The 24,664-nt window shown below is 47.8% G+C and overlaps 1 protein-coding gene across 2 annotated transcripts in view; it reads left to right on the top strand.

Annotated features, from left to right (window-relative positions):
* The first annotated feature begins 6,280 nt into the window (after window positions 1-6,280).
* Window positions 6,281-24,664, top strand: part of ARMH4 (armadillo like helical domain containing 4) — a 53,524-nt gene continuing 35,140 nt past the window's right edge. For both annotated transcript variants that reach the window (XM_066321581.1, XM_066321580.1), the window contains exons 1-4: window positions 6,281-6,298; window positions 12,852-14,214; window positions 15,085-15,297; window positions 16,507-16,722. In XM_066321581.1, coding sequence (XP_066177678.1) covers window positions 12,903-14,214; window positions 15,085-15,297; window positions 16,507-16,722 — 1,741 coding nt within the window. In that variant the 5' untranslated portion in view covers window positions 6,281-6,298; window positions 12,852-12,902. The remainder of the gene's footprint in view (window positions 6,299-12,851; window positions 14,215-15,084; window positions 15,298-16,506; window positions 16,723-24,664) is intronic.

Raw genomic sequence — 24,664 nt, 5'->3', positions numbered from 1 at the left:
TTAATGTTGCTGCTCTTGAATAACTTTAGGTCCAAAAATTGGAGTAATTTAGATAATATATGATTAAAGTCTAAGTGTGATGTTTGCACGATCTGTTTTCATCCCCAGATCCCACCCATTTATGACATCTTATCGTAGTATAACTACATATTTACTGTACTGCTTATGTTTTTAATGTAATGTTTTATGTAAAATGACTGCTTAGATTTTTTTTTGCAAAAAATCAGGGGCCCTGCTTGAAATCCACAGCCCATGGCTTCCTCTTGAATGTATTATCCCTGGGTTAGAAATGATGAGTTTCCTGCTAATCACATCACCATCTTTATAGTCCATTGGAAATCTCCTCTTAAATTACATTAATCAATCACAGTTAACACAAATTCTGAAATGCAAGCTGCAGCTTAAAAGTGGCTTAATTTAATGGATGGGCTTTTCAGAGTTATTGATAATAGAAGCCAGAGAGTTAGAGATGTGCCAGGGTTTCATAACAAAATTCATCCACGCCGGGCTGGTTTAATCAAGGAAGCTGCTTGCATAACATGAAGAGCACTCACTCTCCCTCGAATATGTGACTGTTGAGGAAACAGATGGTGATGCTAACCCAAAAGAATCAGGCTATAAATACATTCAGGATAACAATATAAATGGAGATAATTATTCACAGTCTAAGGAGACGGTGGGACAATCAAGCCAGCTCGTAAGCAGAATGTCCAGCAGAGTGAAAAGCAGGATTTCCATAACATAATAAGAAATTATTCCCTGAGTGCAGCCAGTTCATGTAACTCTTGGGAGAGGTGCTCTCTCTGACAGGCAAGAAAGAGGTTGCATAAGGACATAAAAATACAAGAAATTAACAGCAGCCCATTGAAATCAGTGAAAACTCTTATATCATAAAATCATAGACTGGTCTGTGTTAGAAGGAAGATTAAAACTCACTTAATTCCACTCTCTGCCCTGGACAGGGACATCTTCCACTATCCCAGGTTGCTCCAAGCTCCATCCAACCTGGAGCACTGCCAGGGATCCAGGGGCAGCCACAGCCTCTCTGGGCAACCTGTGCCAGGACCTCACCACCCTCACGGCCAGGAATTTATTCCTAATAACCAATCTAAACCTACTCTCCCTCAGTCTGAAGCTGTTCCCCCTTGTCCCATCACTCCAGGCCCTGGTAAAAAGTCCCTCCCCAACTTTCTCTCGGCTGCCTTGAAGTAGTGGAAGGCCACAATTAGGTCACCCCAAAGCCTTCTCCTTTCTTTTCTGCCTGAGCAGTTTCAGTCCTTCCTCACAGCAGAGCAGCTCCATCCCTCTGCTCATCTCGGTGGCCTCCTCTGGACTCGCCCCAACAAAATTAAATTCGTAGCACAGTTCTTTTTGCCTAATGCAGTCCTTTTTCTCTCCCCCTTTTTTCAGGACTCTGTTGGTATTCAAGCCAGGGGCAGAAGAAAGCTCCCTTCTTTCGGGTGTCCTGCAGACACGTCATTGTCACAGCGCAGCGCTGCGCTCTGCTCCGGCGCTGCTGCCCCGAGGTGGCAGCTGCAGAACCCGCTCAGAGGGTTAACAGGGAACGTTTTTCATAAAGAAAATCACTTTTCTCTACTCGCCCCGAAACAGGCGGCTCTCAGCTGAATTAATCCCCGCGGAGCACTTGCAAACGCTGCGAACATAAAGGAATGTGTCCTGCAGCACAAACACTGCGCGGCGACAGCACGGAACCAGCACGCCCAGCTAGTACTCTGCTGCCTTGAAAGCCAAAATGCCTGCCTGGACCTCTGCAGAGACTCGGATTTCAGCTGGACCCAGGCAGAGTCCGACAGCAGAACATTATTTTTTTTTTAATTGGTCATAAAATAAACACTCTTTTGTGTCTCTGCATTGGCTGGCTTAGTCTGTGTACTCACTTCTGGGTCTCCCTAATCTCTACAGGCTGAGGCACGGACCCATCCCTTCCTCACAAAATCAGGGAATTGCTTACTTTGGGGCCAGCTTTAGACCTTCTGGAGATCACAGTGCTTCTTCACCTTTTCCCAGCACAGGGATTCAAGGGAATCCACATATCAGCTCTCTGAAAGGAGAAAAATGAGGAAAGCCCCCAGTTAGGGGTTCTGCTAACAGCTGAATTTGGTTCCCACAGAAAAATTTTGGCTTAATTGATTTGAATGTTTCCAAAACAAAAATGTGTATATTTCTCTGCTCTTAACCGTACTCAAGGGGAAAAATAAAAACACTGATGGTTTCTGGAGCATTGCTGTTTCACTCTAAAACACAGTACTCCTCCTGCGCAGGCATCCCAATTCCATGACCCCAAAAGTCTCTGTGGCCCCTCAGCCACTTTCAGCCCCTCTTTGCTATTTTAGAAAGGGAGGGATAGACTGGCAGTACTGACACTGAACTTCTTTAAAACCTGTAGATTTGATGGTTTAGTTTAATCTCAGGTTTTGAAAAGCAAAACAAAGCCGCAGTTTTTTAAGTCCCTCTGGGGTTTATGTGTGTAAATAACCATGTTTCTGACGATGTAGGCTGGACTCAATGATCTTGGAGATCTGTGTCTGATTCTCTGTTTCTGTGAATTTGTGAAGCTGAGGGTTTAATGTCAGAGCAGGGCTTGGGATCAGCCTGCTGTGGCGTGGTGGGTCCAGTGCTATTTTTTCTTGTCAGCCTAATTTTGTAGTGGAGTTTGTAGGATGGGGGGGGAAATACCCAAGAGAACTGACAGATGGTTCATGTTTTAGCTGAGACTCCAATATGCACATGAAGGGCTTCCTCAGCACTTTAACTCTGGGAAAATTGTAGTATGTGGTGTACCTTGGCATTAACTGCATTGATTTTGCTGAGGGATATGAAGAAGAGTGAGGACTGTGCAGTGATTCTGTTATGGATGTGAGCATTGGTCCTCCCGGGCTGCATTCCCAAAGCAACTGCAACGGATTCCAGTGACCTTGGGCCAGTCAGCAAAAGCCTGGTTCTACTCTGAAGAGTGAGTGTGTAAAAATGGCATTTCCTACTCAGCAGATCTGGGCTCTGTGTGCTCTCCAAGTCACATCTGCTGACTTTAGTGACAAAAATAAGTTCTTATGGCTTTCCTGCTCTGCGAGCACTTCAGAAACATGAGAGCTAGGAAGCAGAAGCTAGATCCTGTGCCTCCTTGTAGGACTGATTATTGTAAATCCCAGCCAGCAGTGGGGCTGTACTGGCACCATTTGGCCATGCCCAGCTTTCCTGTTAATGCCAGCAGGGAGATACATGGAAGAAAGGAACCCAAGTTGATTCTCCTGACTGAATTTTAACTGCAGTTGACATTTATCAGGCTTGCAGTTGGAGGAAGAAGAAATCTCTTCATCCATAACATGGTTACATTCAAAATAATTAATTGGTCAAAAACTTTTTCAAAGTGGAGTTGCTTTAAACAAACTTCCCTTTCTGTGGCAGGGGATGCTGTTCTCACTTTCCCTGAACTACTCATGGCTACTTCATGCCAGTGGCTGCTGTTCAACAGGAAGAGAGGGCCCCCTTAAAACAAATGCTACCAGCCGGTGTAAAGGTGAGTCTTGTGATGGAGATGTGCACTGATTTGTGTGCTGGATGTCCCCAATATTCAATTTGGGAAAGTCATTCAGCAGCAAAATTAACGGTAACTATTTTAAAATTGCCTTTACCTTCTGTGGCATGTCCTGACATACTTAGGATAGCTGATACATCTCCTCACAGGTGCCAGGAGTAGCATAAGATGCAGCATTCTGCTGTCAGGACAATGATTTTTTAGTTCATTCTATACAGGCAAAATATATTTCATATAAATTTTTATGTGACCTAGTCTCTTAATTAGGATGTGCTATTGGTACTTTTTGGGTTCTGCAATAAGGCTGAGACAGGAATATCACCTGTGAAACAAATCTGATGTATCATTACTTTGTACAACAGAGCTGGCCGCTATAATAGTACACAGATTTTATAAGAGGCTTTTACAAAAATTAGGTATTGTCATTTTACAGAAGTGGAGGCTGTGAGCAGTGAAATTCAGTTTTGAAAGTCCTCTAGAAAGGCAGAGCTGGGAATGAGACATGAGTCCCACTGTTTTCCAGCTATGCTGCCCGCATGGAAGAATGAGCCTGCTTACAAATTTAGTGTCTGAATTCACCTCAGGTGAGAAGTTCTGAAGGACAAGACCAATAGAGGATTGTACTGAAATGTCTCAACCCAGAGCAAGGGTGAGAGGGGAGAGGAATGGATGTTTCTTAACTTGCTGTGGAAGTGGGGCCAGTTTTGCTTGGTTACATGTATGCTCCATGGCATACTGATTTGAGTTAAAAATCAGTGTTTCCAACTAATAACCCTTGGAAAGGAATAACAAAAGAGTGCTCTCCGGTGATTTCTGCCTCTTTCATCATGCCTCCTTTTTTCAGTCTGCAGATATTTTTGTTGATAACGCAGAAGTCTCTGATTTTGGCAGGTTATGCGGGGTAGAGAAACTTGCAGTGTACAGGGAATGTGCAATTTTAGGCAAGGAAAAAAACCCAGATAACCAGCTATTTTGGTTCCAGTGCTTAGAAGTGAAATATTTAACCTTGAGAGGACACGGTGCCAATCTGGGTTCAGAGTTGATGGCAAGGGGGAAGTGAAAACCTCTCCAGTCTATTAAGTGCTCTGCATCCTTGGAGAACACTAAATCATCCCTTGCACACGCTTTACATTTTAAGCAACTTTCCCAGTAATTGTAAAGGTTAGATAGAAATGGGATTGAAAACACTATTATAGAATCACAGAGTGGTTTGTGTTAGAAGGAACCTTAAAAATCATCTCGTTCCAACCCCCTGCCACGGGCAGGGACACCTTCCACGTGAAGATCCCTTGTTCTGAATCCCAGGTCAGCTGTTAAGGGGGGGAACTGTGCAACTGCTGATGCCCAGCCCCTGGAATTATCCCTGAGGGCTCTGATTTCTGCTGGAGTGGTCCCTGTTTTCCTGCCCCTTTCCCTACACAGGGATGACTGAACAGCTTGGGAATCAATCCTAGACTCACCACAAGGTGCAGTGCTGCTCTTGAGAATTGATTTTGGTCTTCTGGAAAATTTGGCTCCCCATTAACTTGGGAGGTGGCATTTCCCGCATGGCTGAGCCACCCCCTCTTCTCAGCCAGAGTCCTTGGCCAAAATGAATTGGGCAGGACAGAAGTTGAACTTGTGAAGAGTTTTGAGTCTCTAATCTGGGAGTTAATGGTGTTTAAAATGGCATGAAAAATGCAGCCCTTGCCTCTTCTTTCCCTTCCTCCCCATCTCCCCTAGAGGAGAGAGGAAACATCCTTTCTTTTCACATATTTGTATTTTATTTATGAAGATACCACAGCACTAGAAATATTGATTAACGAATAATTTCCCCGGATTTTACAGTTTGGAGACGCAAAGCCAGAAGGGACTTTCCCCATCATTTTGAATGACCATTTCCTCCCCCAAGCCTAACTCTGAAGTTCTTTCTGATGCCTTTTGTCACTGGCTGTCTTTATTGCTGATACAGGCACTCTGATGCCTTATTTTCAACTCATGCAGGGGTTAGCAATATTTCCCTGACAAAAACTGCCCTAACTTGCAACAAATCTGTCTTTTGAAAGTTTTAATATTGGATGCACAGTACTACAACCAAATGAATTGGATTGGATTCAGTTTGGTTGAAATCCAGTAGAAAACACACTGTTTGTCTAAAATTAAACAGGCAAGACTTTGGGGTGTGTTTAGAGACACAAAGAGAGCAAATCACTAATATAAATGTTATTGCCAGTAGCACAGCAAACAGAAAAAATAATGAACAATTTGTTGATAAGGAATACCTCATTTTCTTCCACCAGTTAGGTTGTTTATTTAAAGAGCTGAGCGACCTGTGCCAGCAGGTTACATCTCACTTTGTGTGAAAAATAAGAAAAGTTTATTTTGTAGTTTGTTATCGTAACTGGACGATTCACTGATTTGCTTTATGTGGTAGGGCATATTTATTAGGAAGTCAAGATTTCAACTCCCCTCTCCTATACCTTCCCTCTAGCCCTTCCTAGCAATTCCCCCCCTCAAAAAATCTCCCCATTCCCAGTCATTGCCTCCTGTGAGAGATCATTATTTTTGGTCTCTCCTCACCTGTCTCTGCCCGGCTCGAACATCTCGCACCTGCTGCAGCCCTGCTCGGAATGAGTCAGTGCCCGAGGGGGCGTATAAAACCCTCTGTGTGCAGCGGAGACCTTGTCCTGTCCCTGACACTGGGCTTGGGGGGAGCAAGAAGAAGCTGAACTGCTCTCATCTTTTTTTGGGTTTGGAGTTGAGGTATGGGCTTTTGAGTTGCTCTTTGGCAAAGTGAATTGATGTGTGAGCCAGGACCTGATGGTCTAAAGCTTTTTCTTGTTAGTTATGGGGGTTTTATTGAAGAAAAAAAAAAAAAAAGGTGGGAGGAGGAAAGCACAAAGCAAGCTGTTTACCTTTCTCTGTACTGGCCAAATCGGTGCTTAAAACAAAGCATCAAAAAAGGGAAACTGAATAAAGCTCTTCTAATTTCGGAAGTTCTTATTTAAGAAGTTGCTCTCTTTTGTAGAGAGAGTGTTAGGGGAAGGTGACCTCTGCAGCTGAAAACACTGGAGGAGAATCTATAATAGATGGAAAACTACTAAAGGGTGCCGTAGGCCTTGTTTTTACAGCTCCTCGTAAGCAAAGAGCGGCAGCTCCTCGGGTCAGGCACTGAGGAAGAGTTGGGTGCGGCGGCCGAGCGCTCGGATGCTCAAACTTGCCTTTGGGAGAAGGAGCAAACAGCAAAGGCGGCTGCGGGCGGCCTCTCCCGGGGGCTGCGGCTGCCGGGGAGCACGAAGCCCACCGGAGGCAGGCGGGGGCCGGCGGTCGGGCGGAGCGGGCCGGCCCCCGACACCGCCCGCCGGTGGGCGGCCCGCTCCGCTCCGCCCGTGCGGCCGCGGGGCTGGGGGAGCGCGGCACCGGGCGGCGGCGGCGGCAGCCAGGTGAGGCCGGGACACACACGCACGCAGCCGGCATCGCACCCCGTGCTGCGGTTCCCCCGGGGTTACGCGTTTTGAATTGATTTGTGATTTGTTGGGGGTTTTTTATTTTTTTATTTTTTTTCTCCCGACGATGCTCGGCTGCCCGCGGGGCAGCGCATCCTCGGCGCGGCTCTTTGTTCCCGGCGAGCGGCTGGTCCCTGCAGCCCCGGGGATGGGGAGGGGGCAGCGGGGCGAGCGGGGGGTGCCGTCCCGCCGGGATGGGGGTCCCGGTGGGCTTCTTCGGAAAATCTTTGGGGGCGGGGGTGTGTTTGTCGCGGGGGTGGTTTGGGGGTGACCGCCGCTGTCCCTCTGTCCTGCGGCGGGCCTGTGCAGGAGGAATTCCCGAGCGGTTGTTCGCACTTGATCCCCTGCCCGCTGGGGTAAGAATGCACTTCTGGGGTGTAAAGTCACCTGTAAAATGACTAAGGAGGACGGGAGGATCGACCTGTGCCCGGCAAGCAGGCGTGCTGGGTGTAATCAAGCCTTGAGCCAGTCCTAATCCCATTCCCTAGACCCCACGCAGGTTTTCCCCACCCAAAAGGTGCGTTTAATCTGCTCTTAAACCTTCACCTGCAGGGACTTATGATCCTCCAGCTCTCCTGCGTGGTGCTGTCAGCGTTAGGTGAGGCGCTGGAATTGTGGAGCGTTTCTTGCTCTTTGGAATCCGAGTGTTATCCCTCTGCTCCCAGGCAGGCTGGGCAGCAGCGTTTCTGTCCTTCTGCCGCTTGAAAACTGCTATGCACCCTTTGGCCTCATTCTTAAACTCCCCCTCCTCCCTACCTTAATCCCTCAGGAATTTGGTGGACCTTAGACTTCTGTGGTGCTGGGGACCTGGCACGGGTCAGAAGCCACAGAGAACTATGCAGCTTTTACTTGCAAATCCAAATAGGGATTTCCATAGGAGGTCTGTGTGCTGTTCCGAACAAAGCCAGTGATCACTTGGTGGTTGGGGGGGGTAATGCCTGAAACATGTCATGTCTCTGGCTCCTCCAACAACTACAGCTGGAATGTCGAGGCTGGAAGTGGAGGTGATGTATTATGTATTAAGGTGCCTCACTGGGACTGGTGGGAAGCTGGCCTTACAGAATATTAATATCTCATTTGTTTGCTTTTAAGGATGTGTCCTCAAGGGTAGGTGAGGATGTTCCCCTCTGATGTGTGCTTGTCTCGACATCATTTTTCTCACCTGTGTTTGTGTTGGTGGCTGGTGTAGGGTCACTGCTGCGATCTCACTGAGCTGTTGGAGGTGCTCAAACTGGTCAAGGTCTGTTTTCCAGAAGCGTGTGCTGGGAGGGCATTAGCTCTCCAGTTCAATTGGTTGAACTGGGCAAGGATATAAAGCGAGATGAGATGAAGGCATTTTTCTGGGCTTGTGCACAAAAGTAGTTGGAGCTCTGCAGTGTATTATCTGCTGCCTTTTGTATTCAGTGCAAGTAATGAGGCTTGGATGGCATACATTAGGACCCTGTAACAGAGCACTTCATGGCTGGCAGGTGTTTAACTTGTATGTTTTGGCTAAATCTTCACATTAAAAGATTTGCAGCTTTTTTGTCTGGTTCCCTTATGAATTGTCAGGTGAATTGCAGAGCTTGAGCACAGCCAGGACTCTTCAGCCAGCCCAGCCTGATGCCAAGCTTGTGCTTGGAGGTGTGAGAAGGTCTTTTCAGAGACAAGAAGGGTTTGTCTGGGGCTGACCTGTTCATCTCCTGCTCTCTGGTTTATGGTGTATGCAGCCACTTCAGCGTGAGTGTTCTCCCTGTGTCAGAGGGATTGTTAGAGCAGAGTTATAAATTCAAGTGAGTTTAAAACTTGGTACTTTTGTCCTCATTGTTTGAACCATTTGGGTAGAATCATAGCTGTAACTTGCCAAAGACAGAAAATAACAGCTAGTCTTTTTTTTTGGTGGGGGGGTGGGGAGGGAGAGGGGGGTTGTTTTCTCTAGGTAAGCTGGCTGGGTGAAATGCTTAAAAAGCTCTGAGTGAGTAGCTGCACACAGCTGGGACAGAGGGGGAGCTTAATCCTTTGCAGCATGTCTCCACAAACCACTGGTCCATGCAAGGAACAGCTATTGAAGGAGAGACATCTGCTCTGCTCTGGTCCCCTGCAAGCCTGCCCTGCTGGAGTGACCATAACAGGCTGGGACTCCTTCTGAGCTGGCTTTTGTTGGGCCTCCCAAGAGCTGATCTCAAACAGGTCTCCAGACTTCACAGAGGTTAATGGTTTAATAACTACTGCAAGTGCTAATTGTATGGAGCAGGCAAGCAGCCTGGCTCAGAAAGATCCAACTGAGACTGCATCAGCTGGTGACCAATTTAGATTTATTGTCCCTCAGCTTCCTGACTTCCCCACTGGGGTAGGTGGTTCTTATTCTTGTGGGGAGCTCCTGGAGATGTCCAAGTTTGGCTGCTGTTTTCAGCCTAGCAGTCCTTTGTGTTATTTTCCAGCCTACCAGGTGTTAAAAGAAAAGTTATTATTTTCCATGCTAAAGATAAAGCTCCCTGGCTGCCTGCAGTTGCTCTGCCTTTGCGGCTGGAGGAACGGCATCTCCTGGGATTCGTTGTTATTAAGTGCAGGGGAAGTAGCTGGCACTGTCTCTTGCCCTCAGTGTGGGCTTCCTATTGGAAGCAAGGATTAGTTTTCCACGGAGAGCCTGGCCAGTGCTTGGCAGCTGCCTCCAGGGCTTCAGCTCTGAGGATGCCAGGTGAAATCTGGGGACGAGGAGTTCCTGCGGCATGAAATATTGAGTTGCTACCTTCGGGCTGGTAAGAGAAAAGCTCAGGCTTACTACAGGGGAGGTGCTTGGTTAGGGCAGTGTGCTCCAGCCTGCTGTTACAGCCTGGCTGGGGCTGGAGAGCAGGCTGACTATAAAAAATAGCCAGATGGGAGGATAAATGTGTAACTCAGTGTGGCTTGAGGAACAGACTGCTCTGCAGCCAGGTACCTGCAGCTTCTGCATTCAGTGGAAGTGCTTCAGCAAGGTGTCAAACTCTGCTTAAGGAGATAGCCAGGTCACTGCTGTTCATACACTCTCTAATCCAGCCTCTTCCTAAAGCTAAGTAGGTCTTAAGCCCTGACTAATCTTCTTTGAAGTGTGAACCTGTGCCATTATCCTGCAGCAAGCTCCGTGCCATTATCTCCTGCTTTAACAGAGTGTGAAGGTCTAGGTTAGTTTACATCTGGCTGTTGTGGATTGCCTGAGCAAATAACTCTCCAATATGATTTTTGCCCTATAGAAATGTAGGATTATGACCAGCAGGGCTTTTCAGACTGGTAGAAACAATATGAAGCTGCCTGAAGGAACCCAGGAGCTCTTATCTGGCTGGTATTGAGTGCCCATGTTATCTGCTACCCAGAAGGAGGAAAGGTTCTAGTAAAGATATGGAGTAAGCTTGTTGGGAGGAGATGGGCATTTTAGTTCTTCTCCTAGCCATATCCAGAGTGTCTTGGGCTATTTGAGAGCCTAGAGCTAGAAAGCTACAAAATATCTGTACAGATGTCTGTATACATTTGTATAATGTATATGACTGCAAGAGAAGTGCTGCTTTTCTAAGTTCAGCTGGAGTTCTGTTTGTTTAAGCACCGCTGGAAGCGTTTGTGCCACCTAAATGCTCCTGACTTCTTGAGAAGCTGTATTTAAAGTCAAACCATTTTATAAAAAGAAAAACCCAACTTCTTGTTTCAATATGCCTGCTCTTAACAGGTACTTGCTAAGGGGGTGTTGAGGTGAACATGATTTATATTCAGCTGCATGGTAAGGCAGATGCGTGTGGTTAGGCACTAACAATTTAACTTGTGTAATATATTCTTAGTGCTTTGTAATTACAAAAGTGCATAAGGATTTAGCCTGGAAGAAGAGCTAAAAACTGTCAGTTTTCAGCTATTTTTTGAGGGTGGGCAATAGAGAAAATAGATGGGTGGCCACCCATCTTCGGAGATAGAAGATGCAAAAAGTAAAGTGGAAGATATCTAGGCTGGTGAAGAGCATTTTGGTGGCTTCTGCTTGTCCCTGAGCACCTGGTGCGTGTGTGTGGCCTGTGATGGGGAATTATTCTAGCCGCTCCAACTGCTGGGATGAGGCTTCAGGGAGAATGGAAAAAGTGACTCAGTGTGCCCTAAAGGCTCAGCCAGATGCTGGAGCCTGCAGTGTTTGATTCTGAGCTGTGTTGCTGCACTCTGTGGGTACAAGTGCAAGATATATTTTGGATGTGCTGTTCGGGTGGGGAAATGAGGAGAGTGGCAAGTTCAGGGATTTATCCTGGTTCCCATGAGCGGGGAGACTGCACAGGGTGACCACTGCTGTTCTTTGGAAGACTGAGAGGTGGTTCTGGCAGCCCCAACCTCTTTTCTTACTGATATTTGTTATTCCTGCAGCCCAAAGGGAAGAGCAGTTCACTTGAGAATGACAAAATCTCACCTCATTCCATCCCCTTCCATGGGCAGGGACACCTTCCACTATCCCAGGCTGCTCCAAGCCCCATCCAACCTGGGCTTGGACACTTCCAGGGATGGGGTAGCCACAGTTTGTCTGGGTAACCTGTGCTGGGTGTGGGCCCCACCACCCGCAGCCAAGAATTTATTCCTAATATCTAATCTAAACTTACTCTTTGTCAGGTGAAAGCCATTCCTCCTTTCTCTGCCACTCCATGCCCTTGTCCAAAGTCCCTCTCCAGCTCTCTTGGAGCTACTTTAGGCACTGGAAGGTGCTCCAATGTGTCCCTGGAGTGTCCTCCAACTTCCAAGTCTCTCAGCCTGTGTTTGTAGCAGAGGTGCTCCACCCCTGTGATCACTTTGGTGGCTCTTCTTTGGATTTATCCTAGCAGGTCAAGGCCCTTCTCATGTTGGGTGCCCCAGAACTGGAGGAACCTGTGAGAGAAAGACCTTGAAGCTGCAGATGGCTAGAGGCCCTTGCAGTAGGGCTTGACTGTGCCCCTGGCCAGCTGCCTCCTGGAGCTGGGGGGAGGAGGAGCAGCACACCAGATCTGCTGTGTGACAGAGGGATGTTTGTTGTGCACATGGGACTTGTGTGACCAGTGAGTGGGGCCTTGTATGGGATGGTCTTCTGCTCTGGAGTGCTGGAGTAGCAAGCCCAGGACTGAGGCACATGCCCAAGGGAGCTGGAGATGTGTGCCTGGAGGCAGCAGAGCTTGCCAAGAGCAGGCTGTCAGCTGGCTGGATCACTGCTGGGCTCCAGGTTCAGTGCTCTTGGAAACCCTCAACTTGCACAGTGATTCTGGACATGAAACTTTCTGGAAGTGTCTCCATGGTGCAGTGCAGCACAGGCACTGTGCTAATGCAGCACTGCTGCTGTCTGGGCTGTAGCTTCCTCTGTGGGGCCAAGGACCTCAGCCAGGACAGGATGCAGCCCTAAAGCCTCCTGGTGTGGCTCTGGTCCTGTGTTGTCCCCACAGACTCATCTTGTTCTCTGTGCAGGTTCCTTGGTCTCCTCCTGTGCCAATGCACAGAATAGGGCTGGCCATAACAAACCTGAGGCTTCATGGCCCTGACAAGCATCATTTTTTGACTTGATTCAGGATGAACAGGTTGATCCACACTGTTGCTTGCAGGTCTGATGCCTGCTGGGTAGACCACAGCACTCTGCTGTTGTGGTGAGAGCTGGGCAAGGTCTGTCCTGGGCTTCAGATCAACATTTGGTTTTGTCTAGCATCTTCAGGTAGGCTGAGAACAGTAAAACAGATAGAGGAATTCATTGCTTGGAATGTGTAGGAGGAGTCTGCTCACAACTGGCCATAGACTTAGTCCCTCAGTTATTTAAGGCCCTGGGTCCGTGGTTGGTTATGGGTATGTGTAATCTTGGTTCCTTTTTCCTCTTGTAGGTCTTTGGATTTGTCAGCCTTGCAGGCTCCTGGACACATCTCCTCTTGGCCATGAGGAGATCAAAAGGATTTAATATCTGTGTGCTCATCTGCAGCATCCTGCTCTTGTCCTCTGGCTTGCCATGCCTTGCTCAGCCTCTGGAGGAGAGGGATGTGACAAAGGTCCAGCATGGCCCCTGGGCAGGGAATGGGCTGGAAGATGAAAGGACAGGCACGGTGGACTTGAAAAACAATCTGGGCCCTTCTGAGCAGACAGTTTCTGAAGAGCCATGTGCAGTGTCAGCAAATCCATCTGGGACACCCTTAGATGAAGCTTTCACTGCAGAAGGAGAAGCATTCCCTGCCAGCCTGAGCCGTGTTGTCCCCAGCAGCCAGGGCCTGGGGGCTCGCCCCTCTGCTGGGCAGGAGGAGGAGCTGGCTCCCACTGAGGGACAGCTGGAGGAGGATGAAGCACTCAGAGCCATGCTGACCACAGCTGTGACCACGCTGAGCCCTCCAGTCCAGGAGGAGTCTGGTGGCCCTGCTGCTGAGGCCACAACAGAGGGAGGTGTGGCAGTGGAGCCCAGCTCTGCTGGCCCCTCAGCAAACCCTCTTTCTGGGGCCACTGTGGAGGAGGAAGAAGAGAGCAGTTCACAGCCCTCAGCTGGACCCCAGCCCACACTGAAGCCCAGCTCTCCCAGCTGGGGAGCAGCAGGTGACCACGCTGTGATCCCAACTCCCCAGGCTGTGGGTGTGACCTCTGAGCTGGGAATGCCAAGAGCCCGCACAGGGAGCCCTTTGAAATCCCTGGCTCCACCAACATCTGTGGCTGCCAAACATCCCCTTGTGGCAACTGAGGCCTTCCTTCACCCAGCAGCAGGGACAGGTGTCACACAACAGGAGCTGCCCACCTCGGCTGGCACTGTCACCATCCCCCCTATGGACACTGTGCCGCCTGACTGGGATGACACAAAACTGGGGGACATCAGTCAAGGGAGAAGCGTGTCTCATGAGGTGGTGACAGAGGAGCTGGGGACAACAGAACCATCCCAGACCACCCAGGAGAGTGTGGGGGAGGAAGAGGATGCCACCAGAGCAGTGCCCTCCCCTGTGTCCCCTCCACCAGCACCTGAGCTTGCCAAGGAGAGCAACTGCACAGTGCCAGTGCAAGGGGAGGAGCTGCCAGCAGCTTCCACAGGCAGCAGCAATGCTTTCCACACTGGGAACCTGTCAGATGCAGACGCAGCTGATCTTGGCTCGTTGGAAAACATAAGTGCAGTCACAGCAGAGGAGGAGAAAAGTGTCCCCCCGTCACAGCCGGAGGCTGCTGTGGTGACAGATACCCAGCCTGAGCTCTCTCCTACTCTGGAGAGTTCATGGAAAGGTAAAACTTGCCTTTTACAGACACTTGCCTCTCATTTCTGGGATTTAAAACGAGCTGTACCAGCAGCCTGTAAGCCACTGATGTCTTAAATGCCTTTACAAGGGTGCTCAGTTCAAGAGGTCTGTGCAGAGAGCTGCTGGCCCTTGTAACAAGCTCCTGGTGTCGTCTCCTCAGTCCATAGTGAAGCTGTGGCTTGTCCCAGCTCTTACCTGCAGGCAGAACTCCTCCTGGACAGCCTGCCACAGGCTGGTGGTGTCACTCTGCCCTGCACATACCTCCAGAGATGGCACCTTCAGCCTCATGACACTATTCCTACTTAGTGTTTAAAATATAAATGAAATGCTTAAAAAAACCAAAAAAAAAACCCCAAAAAAACAAACACAAAAAACCCCAAAAAAGGCTGGTCAGGTGTAGGGCATTGACATGTTTCTAGGTTGATGAGGACTTTTTAATTGCTGGGCATCTTTATTCTTCCCTCTTCAGCTGCAGATGCAAAAGGATGATTTCCCTTCACTGCATTCAAAAGACCTAATTTTTGCTGTAAAAGAAGGGAAGCTAATTGCAGGCTGGTGCTGAAACCTGAGTGATTAATTTCTAGATTAATTTTTTAGCACTTGACTTGTCAGCATGTTCCTTCTCTGCTGTTTCCCAGATGTTGGGGAAACAACACTGTCTATAAGACTTGTGCAACAAAAATAAACCCCTTTTGCATTGCTGAGGTGTCACTGGGAGCTGGTCACTAAAGGCTGGACCTGCTGCTGGCACTGGAATTAATACATGGAATTATATTCCCTTTATATTGGTTCAGATATGTGCTCTGCTGCTGTCAGCTGTCCTGTGAGTCTGCCCTGACAGATGTTTTTGCTGTAGGTGTTACTCAGGAGGTGACAACAGCTGCCCAGGAGGCTGATGCTGCTCTGTCAGCTGTGACAGAGGTGCCTGGTACCACCCAGGGAGCAGGGGCTGCCAGCTTTCCTCAGGAGAACAGCGGGGAGGACACCCAGATGCTGACAGCCCCGAGTGCCACTGAGGTGCTGGTGGCAGCTGGTGCTTCCTCCACAGTGAACCCTGTGGATGCACAAGGTAGGGTTCTGCTTCAAGGATTTACTTCCACACAAGCTGGGATGGTACATCTGAAAATAGTGTTGGTGCCTGGATGCTCCAGTCTCGACACAATATCCTTGTTTAAGTGCCTTTTTTTTGCTAACTTTTTGCCCTTTGCCTCTAAACCTGGGCCACTACTGCTTGCTACATAAGCCATGAGATCCACCACATTGGAATTTGCCAGCATAGGGATTTTTTTGCCCCAAATAATGTGGTGTAGAGGTTAAAAAATGCCCCAAACCAAACAAGCCCCCTGTCTGTCCTTGCTATCAATCTGCCTTTAACTTTAAACAACTTTTTATTTATTTATGGAGAGGGAGTTCTTACTTCTGGAACCCAAGGCAGCCACAGATTGCTGGTGCTTAGTCCAGAGTATGAAAATGTTTCATCAGGGTTATGTAGGAGCTGGTGGGGAAAAGACACCCTCCTGCTTGAGCCTGGCAAACCCTTGGGTGTCTGCCCTGATATTCACTTCCACTGAGGAATGTGGGTTGTTTCCATGCTGATGTAGCTCATACAGAAATGCTTTAAGCAGTCATGTTCATGTAGCTGCTGCCTGCTGGTTCAGTGTCACCTTGTCAGGTACATGTTGGAGCCTGTCTTCCTGACAGGAGTGTAACAAGGGTTCCCTCCGCACAAGGCTGACTTTGAGCTGGAGTGTATTTCTGCAGTAGCGGGACCCATTGTAATGAAAATGCTGCTGGGCAGCTTTTCTGGTAGTTCTTGATCAGGGCGTCAAAAGAAAAAAGCTGTGTGCATTGTATCTCTAAATTTAGGGTCTGTTTGTAAGGGGCAGAAGGTTCTTCTGGCAGTTTCCACTAACTGAATTTGCTTCTGGGATTTAATTACAATTTGAACCAACTTTTATCTTTGTAATGAACTATCAGATCTGTCGCTTGGCTCAGTTCTCAGCTGGTGCCTTGGTGCTCTGATCTTGCACAGGTGTGGTGATAAGTAGTCCTTAAAGCAATGGAATTAAAACCTTTAAGGGTTCCCCCCTCTTTGAGGGGAACGTCATTTGCTGGCTGCCCTTGAGAACGCTTCATTACAGCAGAGTCACATCTCAAAGGAAGCAAAAGTTTAGTAACTTCCTTTGAGTTAATTTTCATTGAGGATTAAATTTAAAAATTAATTTTTTTAAAAAAAATACTGTTAGGCTGAATGGTTGCTTTTGCCTGTCTTCTGTAGATCTCACAGATGGGATCCTGGTCACCAGTGAGAAGGCTGTTCCAGCCCCTGGTGGGATGTCTTCTACCCCAGCGGGACAGACAGAGGAGCCATCCAGCAGAACTGTGGTCCTGGTAACTCCAGCATCATCCTCCTCTGTCAGGAGGACAGCTCTTCCCTCTGTGAGGAGGATCAGCACAGCTGTCACCTATGGGCTGGACCGCCTGGAGTCAGAAGGTACCCCTGAGCCCCAAGGACAGGTGGCCTCCTGTGGAGGGCCACACCTGCCCTGACAGCCCCCAGTTTGTTTGGCTCCCACCTGTGTGATGTGCACATCCTACTGCCCCAAATAAAGTTGTTGGATAACCTGTCCTCTCCCAGGAGGCACAGGAAGCAAGCAATGAGCTGTGTCCTGGAGGATGCCTGAAGTTCCAGTGGCTGTGCTGGATGGGGGTGGGTTTTTTCCTGGACAGGGAGCAGCAGTGGTATTGCTGTTGCGGCAGAGTCTGGCTCTGCACACCTGTAATGTTGGTGTGTGCCTCCACTGCACTAGAGCCAGGGAACACCCACCGAGGGGTGCTGAGGTAGAGCAGATCCTGCCCTGGAGGTGATCTGCCTTCTGTTCAGCTCACCCACAATTTTCCTGCAGTGAACTGTTTCTTGCTCTTTTTCCTACTTGAACTCCTCCCTGCTTGCTCATCCATCCAGTTCTCTGCTCCTGTGTCTGGGCTGATACCACCTGGCAGGAATTAATCTTTCCTCCTGTTTTTGCTCCCCCTTCCTTTATCTTGACCTTCTTTTGCCTTAGTATTTTACTGCAAAGGTTGGCAGCTCTCCAGGGGTGGCATTGCCAGATGGTATTTCTCCTCTGAGTAGAGGTGGGGTGCTGTAGACAACAGCTCATCAGCATCTTTTCTCTGCAGGAAGCAATAACTCTCCCTCCTGTTAAGTTTAGAGGGCAGCAGAAGCTGGGAGTCTTCCCCACTGCATGTGCTTACTGGCTTACTGCTGGCTTTGAAGCCTTCCCTGAGCTCTCTGGGACTCCAACTGCAGCATTCTCCCTGTGCCAGGATGAATCTTGGATGTCTCTGGCAATGCAAGGATGTGCTGCTGATGGGAGAGTGGCAGCAGGGGAAGGAAAGGTCGTGTGTGTAGGGAAAACCTGATCTTTCAGGCTGGGAAATGAGGTCTCTGCTTAGCAAGAGCAGTGTGATTCAGGAGGCTAAAGTGTTTTATAGCCCTCTGGGATCTCCTTTAGAAGCCTGGGCTTCTGCATGGGGAAGATAAGAGGGATTTCAGTTTCAGCTGGGCATTGGTCTCTCTCCATTTAATGAGACCTTCTGCACAGGCATTTAAAAAAAAATATCTTCCTGCTCCAATACAGGGACTGATGGAACTTTATTGGATTCCTACTGCACTGTTTTCTCTGCTCCAGGCTCCTCTAAAGGCAAATGTGGGCTGAAGTTGGGCCCAGGTGTCCTCAATGATGAGGACTCAAGTGGAGATCTGGGTTTCTTGGCTCTGCAGGTGCCTGTTCTGCACAGGACATGGGGCTCTTTGTGCTATGTGGAATTGACAACCGGCACAAGTTTTGTGGCCTAAATCTCTTCTGCTCAGCCTACACCTTTGTGCAGGGAGCCAGAAGGTTTCCTGGTGCTGGGGGTCACGAATCCACATCTTGTAAAATGGGACAATTGCAATTATTTGGGGAAAGGCTTTTTGCCTGGGGATGGTGCTGCCCCAGTTAAGCACAAAGGAAGGTTTTTGAACTGCAACTCTGCTCTCTCAACATCTTTTTCAGCTTAATGGCAACTGGGGGGGTATCACATCCTCATGGTGGAGTGGCATTTGAAAGCTTAGCTCCCAAAATTACACTTCCTGGTGTTTACTCTCAGAATATCTAGATGCTGCCAGATCCAAGCTGTTTGGGGGTGCTTTCCTTTAAAGCTACCTGGAGCTCCAGCCCAGAATACTTAGATTTTTGGGGGCTATTGTTGCAGGCACATGATTGAGTCCCTAAGGTGAGATCTTGGCCCTTTGGGGACAGGTTCTTCCTGGCTCACTGTTGGAAGAAGTGCAAGGAGCTGAGTGAGCTCTGCTGCCTTCATTGGGGTCCTGCTGACTTGTCTGACTGAAGGCTTGGCTCATCATTAAATATAAACCCCTGCTGCTCAGCTCACTCTGTTTCTTGGGGACCATCTGTGCCAAACTGCCTGTGGTTAATTGCATCTGTATATTCACCTGCCTAGCTTGGATTCAAAACTGTTTTAAAAATCAAATTGCACAGACAAAATGAAAATCTGTCTGGATGAGCTTATCCATCTCTCTTGTGGACTCTGGAGAGATGAGTTGGGTAACAAATATCCTCCTGCCTTGACTCCGTGGTGAGCTTGGTTCTACTTGCCCTTCCTAGTCAAAGAAATCCTATAAAGGGATTATAGGATATGGGGACAGGACACAGCAGAGGATAAGGCTTGCTTGTCTGGGGGAATTGATTGTGTATTTTGTCTCTGTGCCTAGAATTTGTGTGACTCTCCAGCAAGCTGAGCAGCTTTCTCTGTAGGGCTTCTGGGTAAAAAGAGTTACTGCTTCAACTGACTTACTGAGGACCACTGGGTGAGCCTCCCAACACCCTTCAAAAAGTGACTCTTTGGGAAGAAACCACACTCCTTTTCCGCTTGATTCCTGTGCTGTTAACATCTGCTATGGTAGGTCTTGGCAGAGATGACTGCACACCCCCAGCGTGGCAGCATTTGGCAGGTGGGGCTTTCTGAAGTGGCAGGACATGTGCCATGCTCCTTCCTCTTCAAAATCCTTGCAGTTTTCAGCTGAAACGACTGGATAGAGCGCACCAGACTCTGGTCCTGTTGCTTTGGGTGAGGGTGAGTCTGTATTTGGTCCTGCAGGCTCAAGATCTGGTTCTCTTGTGTGCCTGCACCTGGCCTGGCCAGCAGAGAATTGTGGCATCACAGAATGGGTTGGGATGGAAGTGACCTCAAAGACCCTCTCATCCCAACCCCCTGCCATGGGCAGGGACACCCTCCACTACCCCAGGTTGCTCCAAGCCCTGTCCAACCCGGCCTTGGACACTTCCAGGGATCCAGGGGCAGCCACAGCTTCTCTGGGCACCCTGTGCCAAGGCCTCACCACCCTCACAGGGAAGAATTCCTTCCTGCAGTCTGTTCTCCTTGCTGCTCCTGAGCTGCTCACACAGTTCAGGGGTCAGCAGGGCTGCTGGCTCTGGAGGGTGCTCAGAGCTTGATTAAAGCAGGAGCTGCTCTGCCTGTTGTGTGGTGTCAAGAACAGCCAGTAGCTCTGAAAATGGGCAACTTAAAATCAGTTCCAGAGGAGGAGGCCTTAACCAAGTAGCTCTTGAATGTGGAGTGTTCCCAATTAATTAGGATGGCTCTCAGCTGGCAGAATTTGGAGTTATATGTGCATTTGCAGCTTGCTGTGAACTATTTTGTCTACCAAAGAACAGCTTAGGTTGGAATAGACCTTCAGGATTGAGTCCAACCTTTGACCAAACACCTCTGTTCAACCAGACCACATCCAGTCTTTCCTTAAACATTTCCAGCCGTGGTGACTCCACCACCTCCCTGGGAAGCCCCTTCCAATGTTTAATCACCCTTTCTGCAAAGAAATTCCTCCTGAATACTTCAGAACTTGTAGCCATTTATATAAATTTATAAAATATACTTCAACCTCCCATTTGTCTTATGAGCTGTGTCACAGTACAAGGAACTTTTTTTTTTTTTTTTGGGGGGGGAGGGGTGTGAAAGGTCTTGTTCCTGGAAATTAAGGCTCTGAAGGGGATTGCTATTTGGACCCTGACTGTATGGATTAAGAGCTGCCTCATTAAATCTCTACAACCCTGTTAAAAATTTGAATTAGGATGCAGAGGTGTAAATAAAACAGGCACTTAACCCAGCATGGTTAACTAGCCAGGTCTTATAATTCCTCACCAGCTCTTTGGATATCAACTAAATTGGCAAAGAACAGAAGACTTAAAACAAAGCACATGCAGAATGAATTATTAAATGGTTTTGGTACACACTTTTCTCTTGCTTCTTGTTTATTGCTCCCACTGAAATGGGAACTGCTCTGTGTTGACCTCTATCTTCTTTACAGTAGGTGGTGGCTCATCCCTTATTCTCCTTTCTAGCAGAAAATGGTAAAAAAAGTGACAAATTTTTTTATCAAACCCAACTTTTTTTTTTTTTCTTCCTCTCCATTCTGAAAGTGTTTGATACAGACCCCAGTTTTTCTGTACAATCTTGGCCAGGCCCTCCCTCCACTCATGGGCAAGAATTCCTTCCTAATTGCCAATCCAGCCCTGCCAGGTTGAAGCCATCCCTCTTGTCCTGTCATGCACTGGTCCCAAGTCCCTCCCCAGCTCTCTTGGACCCCGTTTGAGCACTGGAAGGGTCTCTAAGGTCTCCCTGGAGCCTTCCCTTCTCCAGGCTGAGCACCCCCAGCTTTCTGTTCCTTGTGATGTTCTGGCACTGTTCTGCCTCCAGCAGGTTGGGTGACATTTCTTAGTCTGACCCACCTTGGTTCCTGTTCTGCCCAGGCTTTGTTTGAATCTTGAACTGTATTAGATTTTTAATGTGTCCAAAAAATGAGAGTTCACTTAAATATCACTTTAATGTTGCAGCTTTCTCATGCTTATCTCCAAGCTTGAAGGAAAACAACAGATAAACCCCCACAGTTGCTATTATTGAAATGTAATTGGGCTGTGTGAGTGAAAGTTTTTAATGAGTTTCTGTTTGTTTTAATCTGAGGATTAAGCAGTTTACCCTCATGGCTCAAGGGAGGTGGATTCAGATTAGCAGGGATGTGGCAGCAAGGCTCTGCAAGGACCAGTTTCTGCTGGAGTCCTTTAAGAGGTGGGAGATTTGCTCATGGGGCTTTTTTGGGAGCTTTGTCCAGTGAGACCAGGGGTGCTGCAGGAAGGGGATCAAGGATTTGGGAAGAAGCAGGAGCTTAGACTAGAAATGAGCTGGGTAGACTCAGTTATGCTCCCTTTGGCTCCTCTTAGTCCTCACAGGACTTGAGTTAAACTTTGGTCCCCTGAAGACTATTGCCCATAATAACACACCTCCCCCACAATATACATCCTCTGTGATGGTCCTTGTTGGGTTTGTTTAGAAACTAAAGCTGAAATCAAATGTGTTCTTAACTCTTGGCCTCTTGGCTGTTCTCTTTCCAGACAGTGGGGTTGAATTGAATTCTTCTGGAACAAAACACCAACAGCCTTTTCCAGTGAAAATGGAAAAGCACTCTGCTGGTGTTTTTTCATTAGGTTTTTTTTTTTTTTTTTTTTTTTTTTTTTGGTTGGGTTTTTTTTTTGTGATTTGGAGGGAAAAAAAAAAAAAAAGTCTTATGCCCACAACCTTTTTCCTGGGGAAAGCATTTTGTTAAGAGATGTTGTAAACTTTTTATCTGCCTTCATCTGTCTCGTTCTGCCCTGTCCACTCACAGGTCATAGTCATTAAATCTGGACTGATTTGACTGCCCTCACTTGATAAATCACCACTTTCTTGTCTTGGTTTTTATTCTGCTTGGTTCAACACTTGTACAGCCAGGGGCAGAAGAGCTGTTCTGCAGCAAGCCAGGGAGCAAACGTGCTATTGTACATGCAGTGTGTTTTGCAGCATTTTAGGTATTTTTCCCCTGTAAAATATTTTGTGTTGCTAAACTTAACTCTCTATCCTGGCTCAGTGTGAGAGCAATTTTGAGGTGAGTGCTGCTGAAGATACAGTTTGCTTTTGTTTTAGGAAGAAATCCTTGAATTTGGACAAGAGAAAACAACCTCAAGTTCCACCCGGGAAAATTCAGATTGGGTATTAGGGCATTTTATATTAGAGCATAGGGATTAAAATTGAATCACTGGAAAGGTGGTCAGGTACTGGCACTGCTGCCCGGGCAGTGGTGGAGTCATCAGCCCTGGAGTCATTTAAGAGATGTGAGGATGTGGCACTTGGGGACATGGGTCAGTGATGACCTTGACAGTGCTGGAGGAATGGTTGGACTTGATGTTTTGAGAGCTTTTCTAACCTTAATAATTTGATGTGTAAATTCCTCTTCTCTTGAAGTTTCTCTGGGTAGGGTTATGTTATCCTGCTTTGTGTAGTAGGATCTGACCCAACAGCTGTATTCCTTCCACCAGACCCTTTCCCTGTCTCTGTGCAATTGCCCAGATGCTGAGACTTCCCAAAAGATTGATTTTTCCAGAGCACAGCATTCAAGACAAATCCCACATCCAGCAAATACCTTGGAGGGCTTAGGAGAACTCCTCCCAGGGAGTTTTACCCTGATGTTTGGCAGAGTTTCTGGCTGTGCCTGGCTGTGTTGCCTCACCATGGCACAGCACTTTCCCCAGGAGCTTTGCTTGGTGAGAGCCTGTCCACCTTCCTACCAGCTCTCTCCTTCCAGGCTGTGAAAGGCTCCTGGCAGCATTTTGGAGCTGGTAGATGGTGACATTATGACTGATCACATGAAGGCAGCACATTAATAATAAAAGGGTTGTCCTAAAAAGGCCTTCCTGCCTTGACAGTCAGCTGTGATCACAAAAGCACTGCAGAAGTCAACCTCACGGGGAGAAAACACTTGTCAGAGTCTTCTTACTGCCTCTCCCTTCTGATCTGGCAAGAGATGGGAGTCGTAGACCTGCCCATCTCTAATCCTCTTGTTATTTACACAGCATTATTTACATATTTACATGGTGTTATTAGCACACAGGGGTGACCCTGCAGCACTGAACTCCACATAAAATCACAGCTTAAACTGCTACAGATCACAGCAATCCTCTGTGGTATCATTTAGACATCTTTATCCCCTGAGGTTTGGTGTGAGGGAGGCTGGGAAGGGAAAGGACAGAGCAAATGACAACTCCAGGTTTTTGCCTTGCAACTTTTTTCCTTTTTAGTTTGTTTTGGTTTGTTTAGGTTTTTTTTAATTCAGTTTATGCCTGTGAGGGAATCTGTCACCTTCCACTGAGAGCCTCTCATTGCTCAGGGCACAGCAAGATATTTCTCCTGTATGTTCAGCCTGACAAATGATGGTTTCCTGGCTCTCCTGAGGAATACAAGTGTTTGCAAACATTAATGGAAATACATCTAAATATAGAAACATCGTTCTTCAGTGAAGGTTTCTTCAGCTGAAAACCTGGTGTAGCTCCATTGCCTTCAGCAAGGTTATGAGCACAGTGGCTTCAGTTACAGCTTCTTTCAAGCCATCACACCCCCCAAAATTGAGGCTTTTACCTGCTGGCTGCTGGTGCTTGTCCAGTTGCTTCAGATTCCACAGCTTCTGGTCTGGGTCAGGGAAATGCTTCCCAAGGGAGGTGGTCCCATTTCTCCTGCCTAAGCCACAGAAGTAATTGTGGGTGTGTAGTCCTCTGGTGAAAAAACCTCACTTTTGGAGCAAGCACAAGGTGCTTTTGGCCCCCCCTCCTCAAAAAAGCAAATCGCATCCTCTGGATATCACCTGTGTCACTAATGGATCCATTCACAGTCCCATGATAAAGCTCAGTGCTGGCTGTTTCTATCAATAAAGCCAGAAACCACCAAAAACTCTGCTTAAAATGTGTTATTTTATCTCAGTTTTGTTTCCTTGGGGCTCCCCTGCAGCTTCCCCAGGTAACAAATGATAGGACAAGAATAAGCATCCTCAAGCTGCACCAGGGGAGGTTTAGATTGGATATTAGGAAAAATTTCTTTAATAAAAGGATAGTCAGGCATTGTGCCAGGCTGCCCAGTCCCCAGTCCTGGAGAGATTTGAACGATGTGTGGATGTGGCACTTGGGGCTGTGGCTTAGTGGTGGATTAACAGTTGGACTCAGAGAGCTTTTCCAACCCAAACCATTCCATGACACACAAAAATAGTTCACATTGAGCTGCAAATGCCCATGAAGCTCTGGATTACTTCTGGATCTGCTGGGCTTTGCCCTTCCACTCATTCAGTCTTTCCCAATAGTTTTCTTTCAATCTGCTGCTGAGGCTTTTTGGAGGCCAGAAGGCGCCAGTTTAGGAGGGGAAAATGTGACTTTTGTAGAAGGTTTTTGTGTGAAGCAAACCTCCAGCCTGTGCTTCAGCTGTGTGCTGCTCACTTCCATTTTCCATCTTGTGATCCTCCCAAGCCTTATGCACAGCCTGCCCACGGCTGCCTGTTGTGC

This window comes from Sylvia atricapilla, chromosome 6 (assembly GCF_009819655.1).
Source record: "Sylvia atricapilla isolate bSylAtr1 chromosome 6, bSylAtr1.pri, whole genome shotgun sequence".
NCBI lineage: Eukaryota > Metazoa > Chordata > Aves > Passeriformes > Sylviidae > Sylvia > Sylvia atricapilla.
This window is presented reverse-complemented; position numbering and strand designations above follow the sequence as displayed.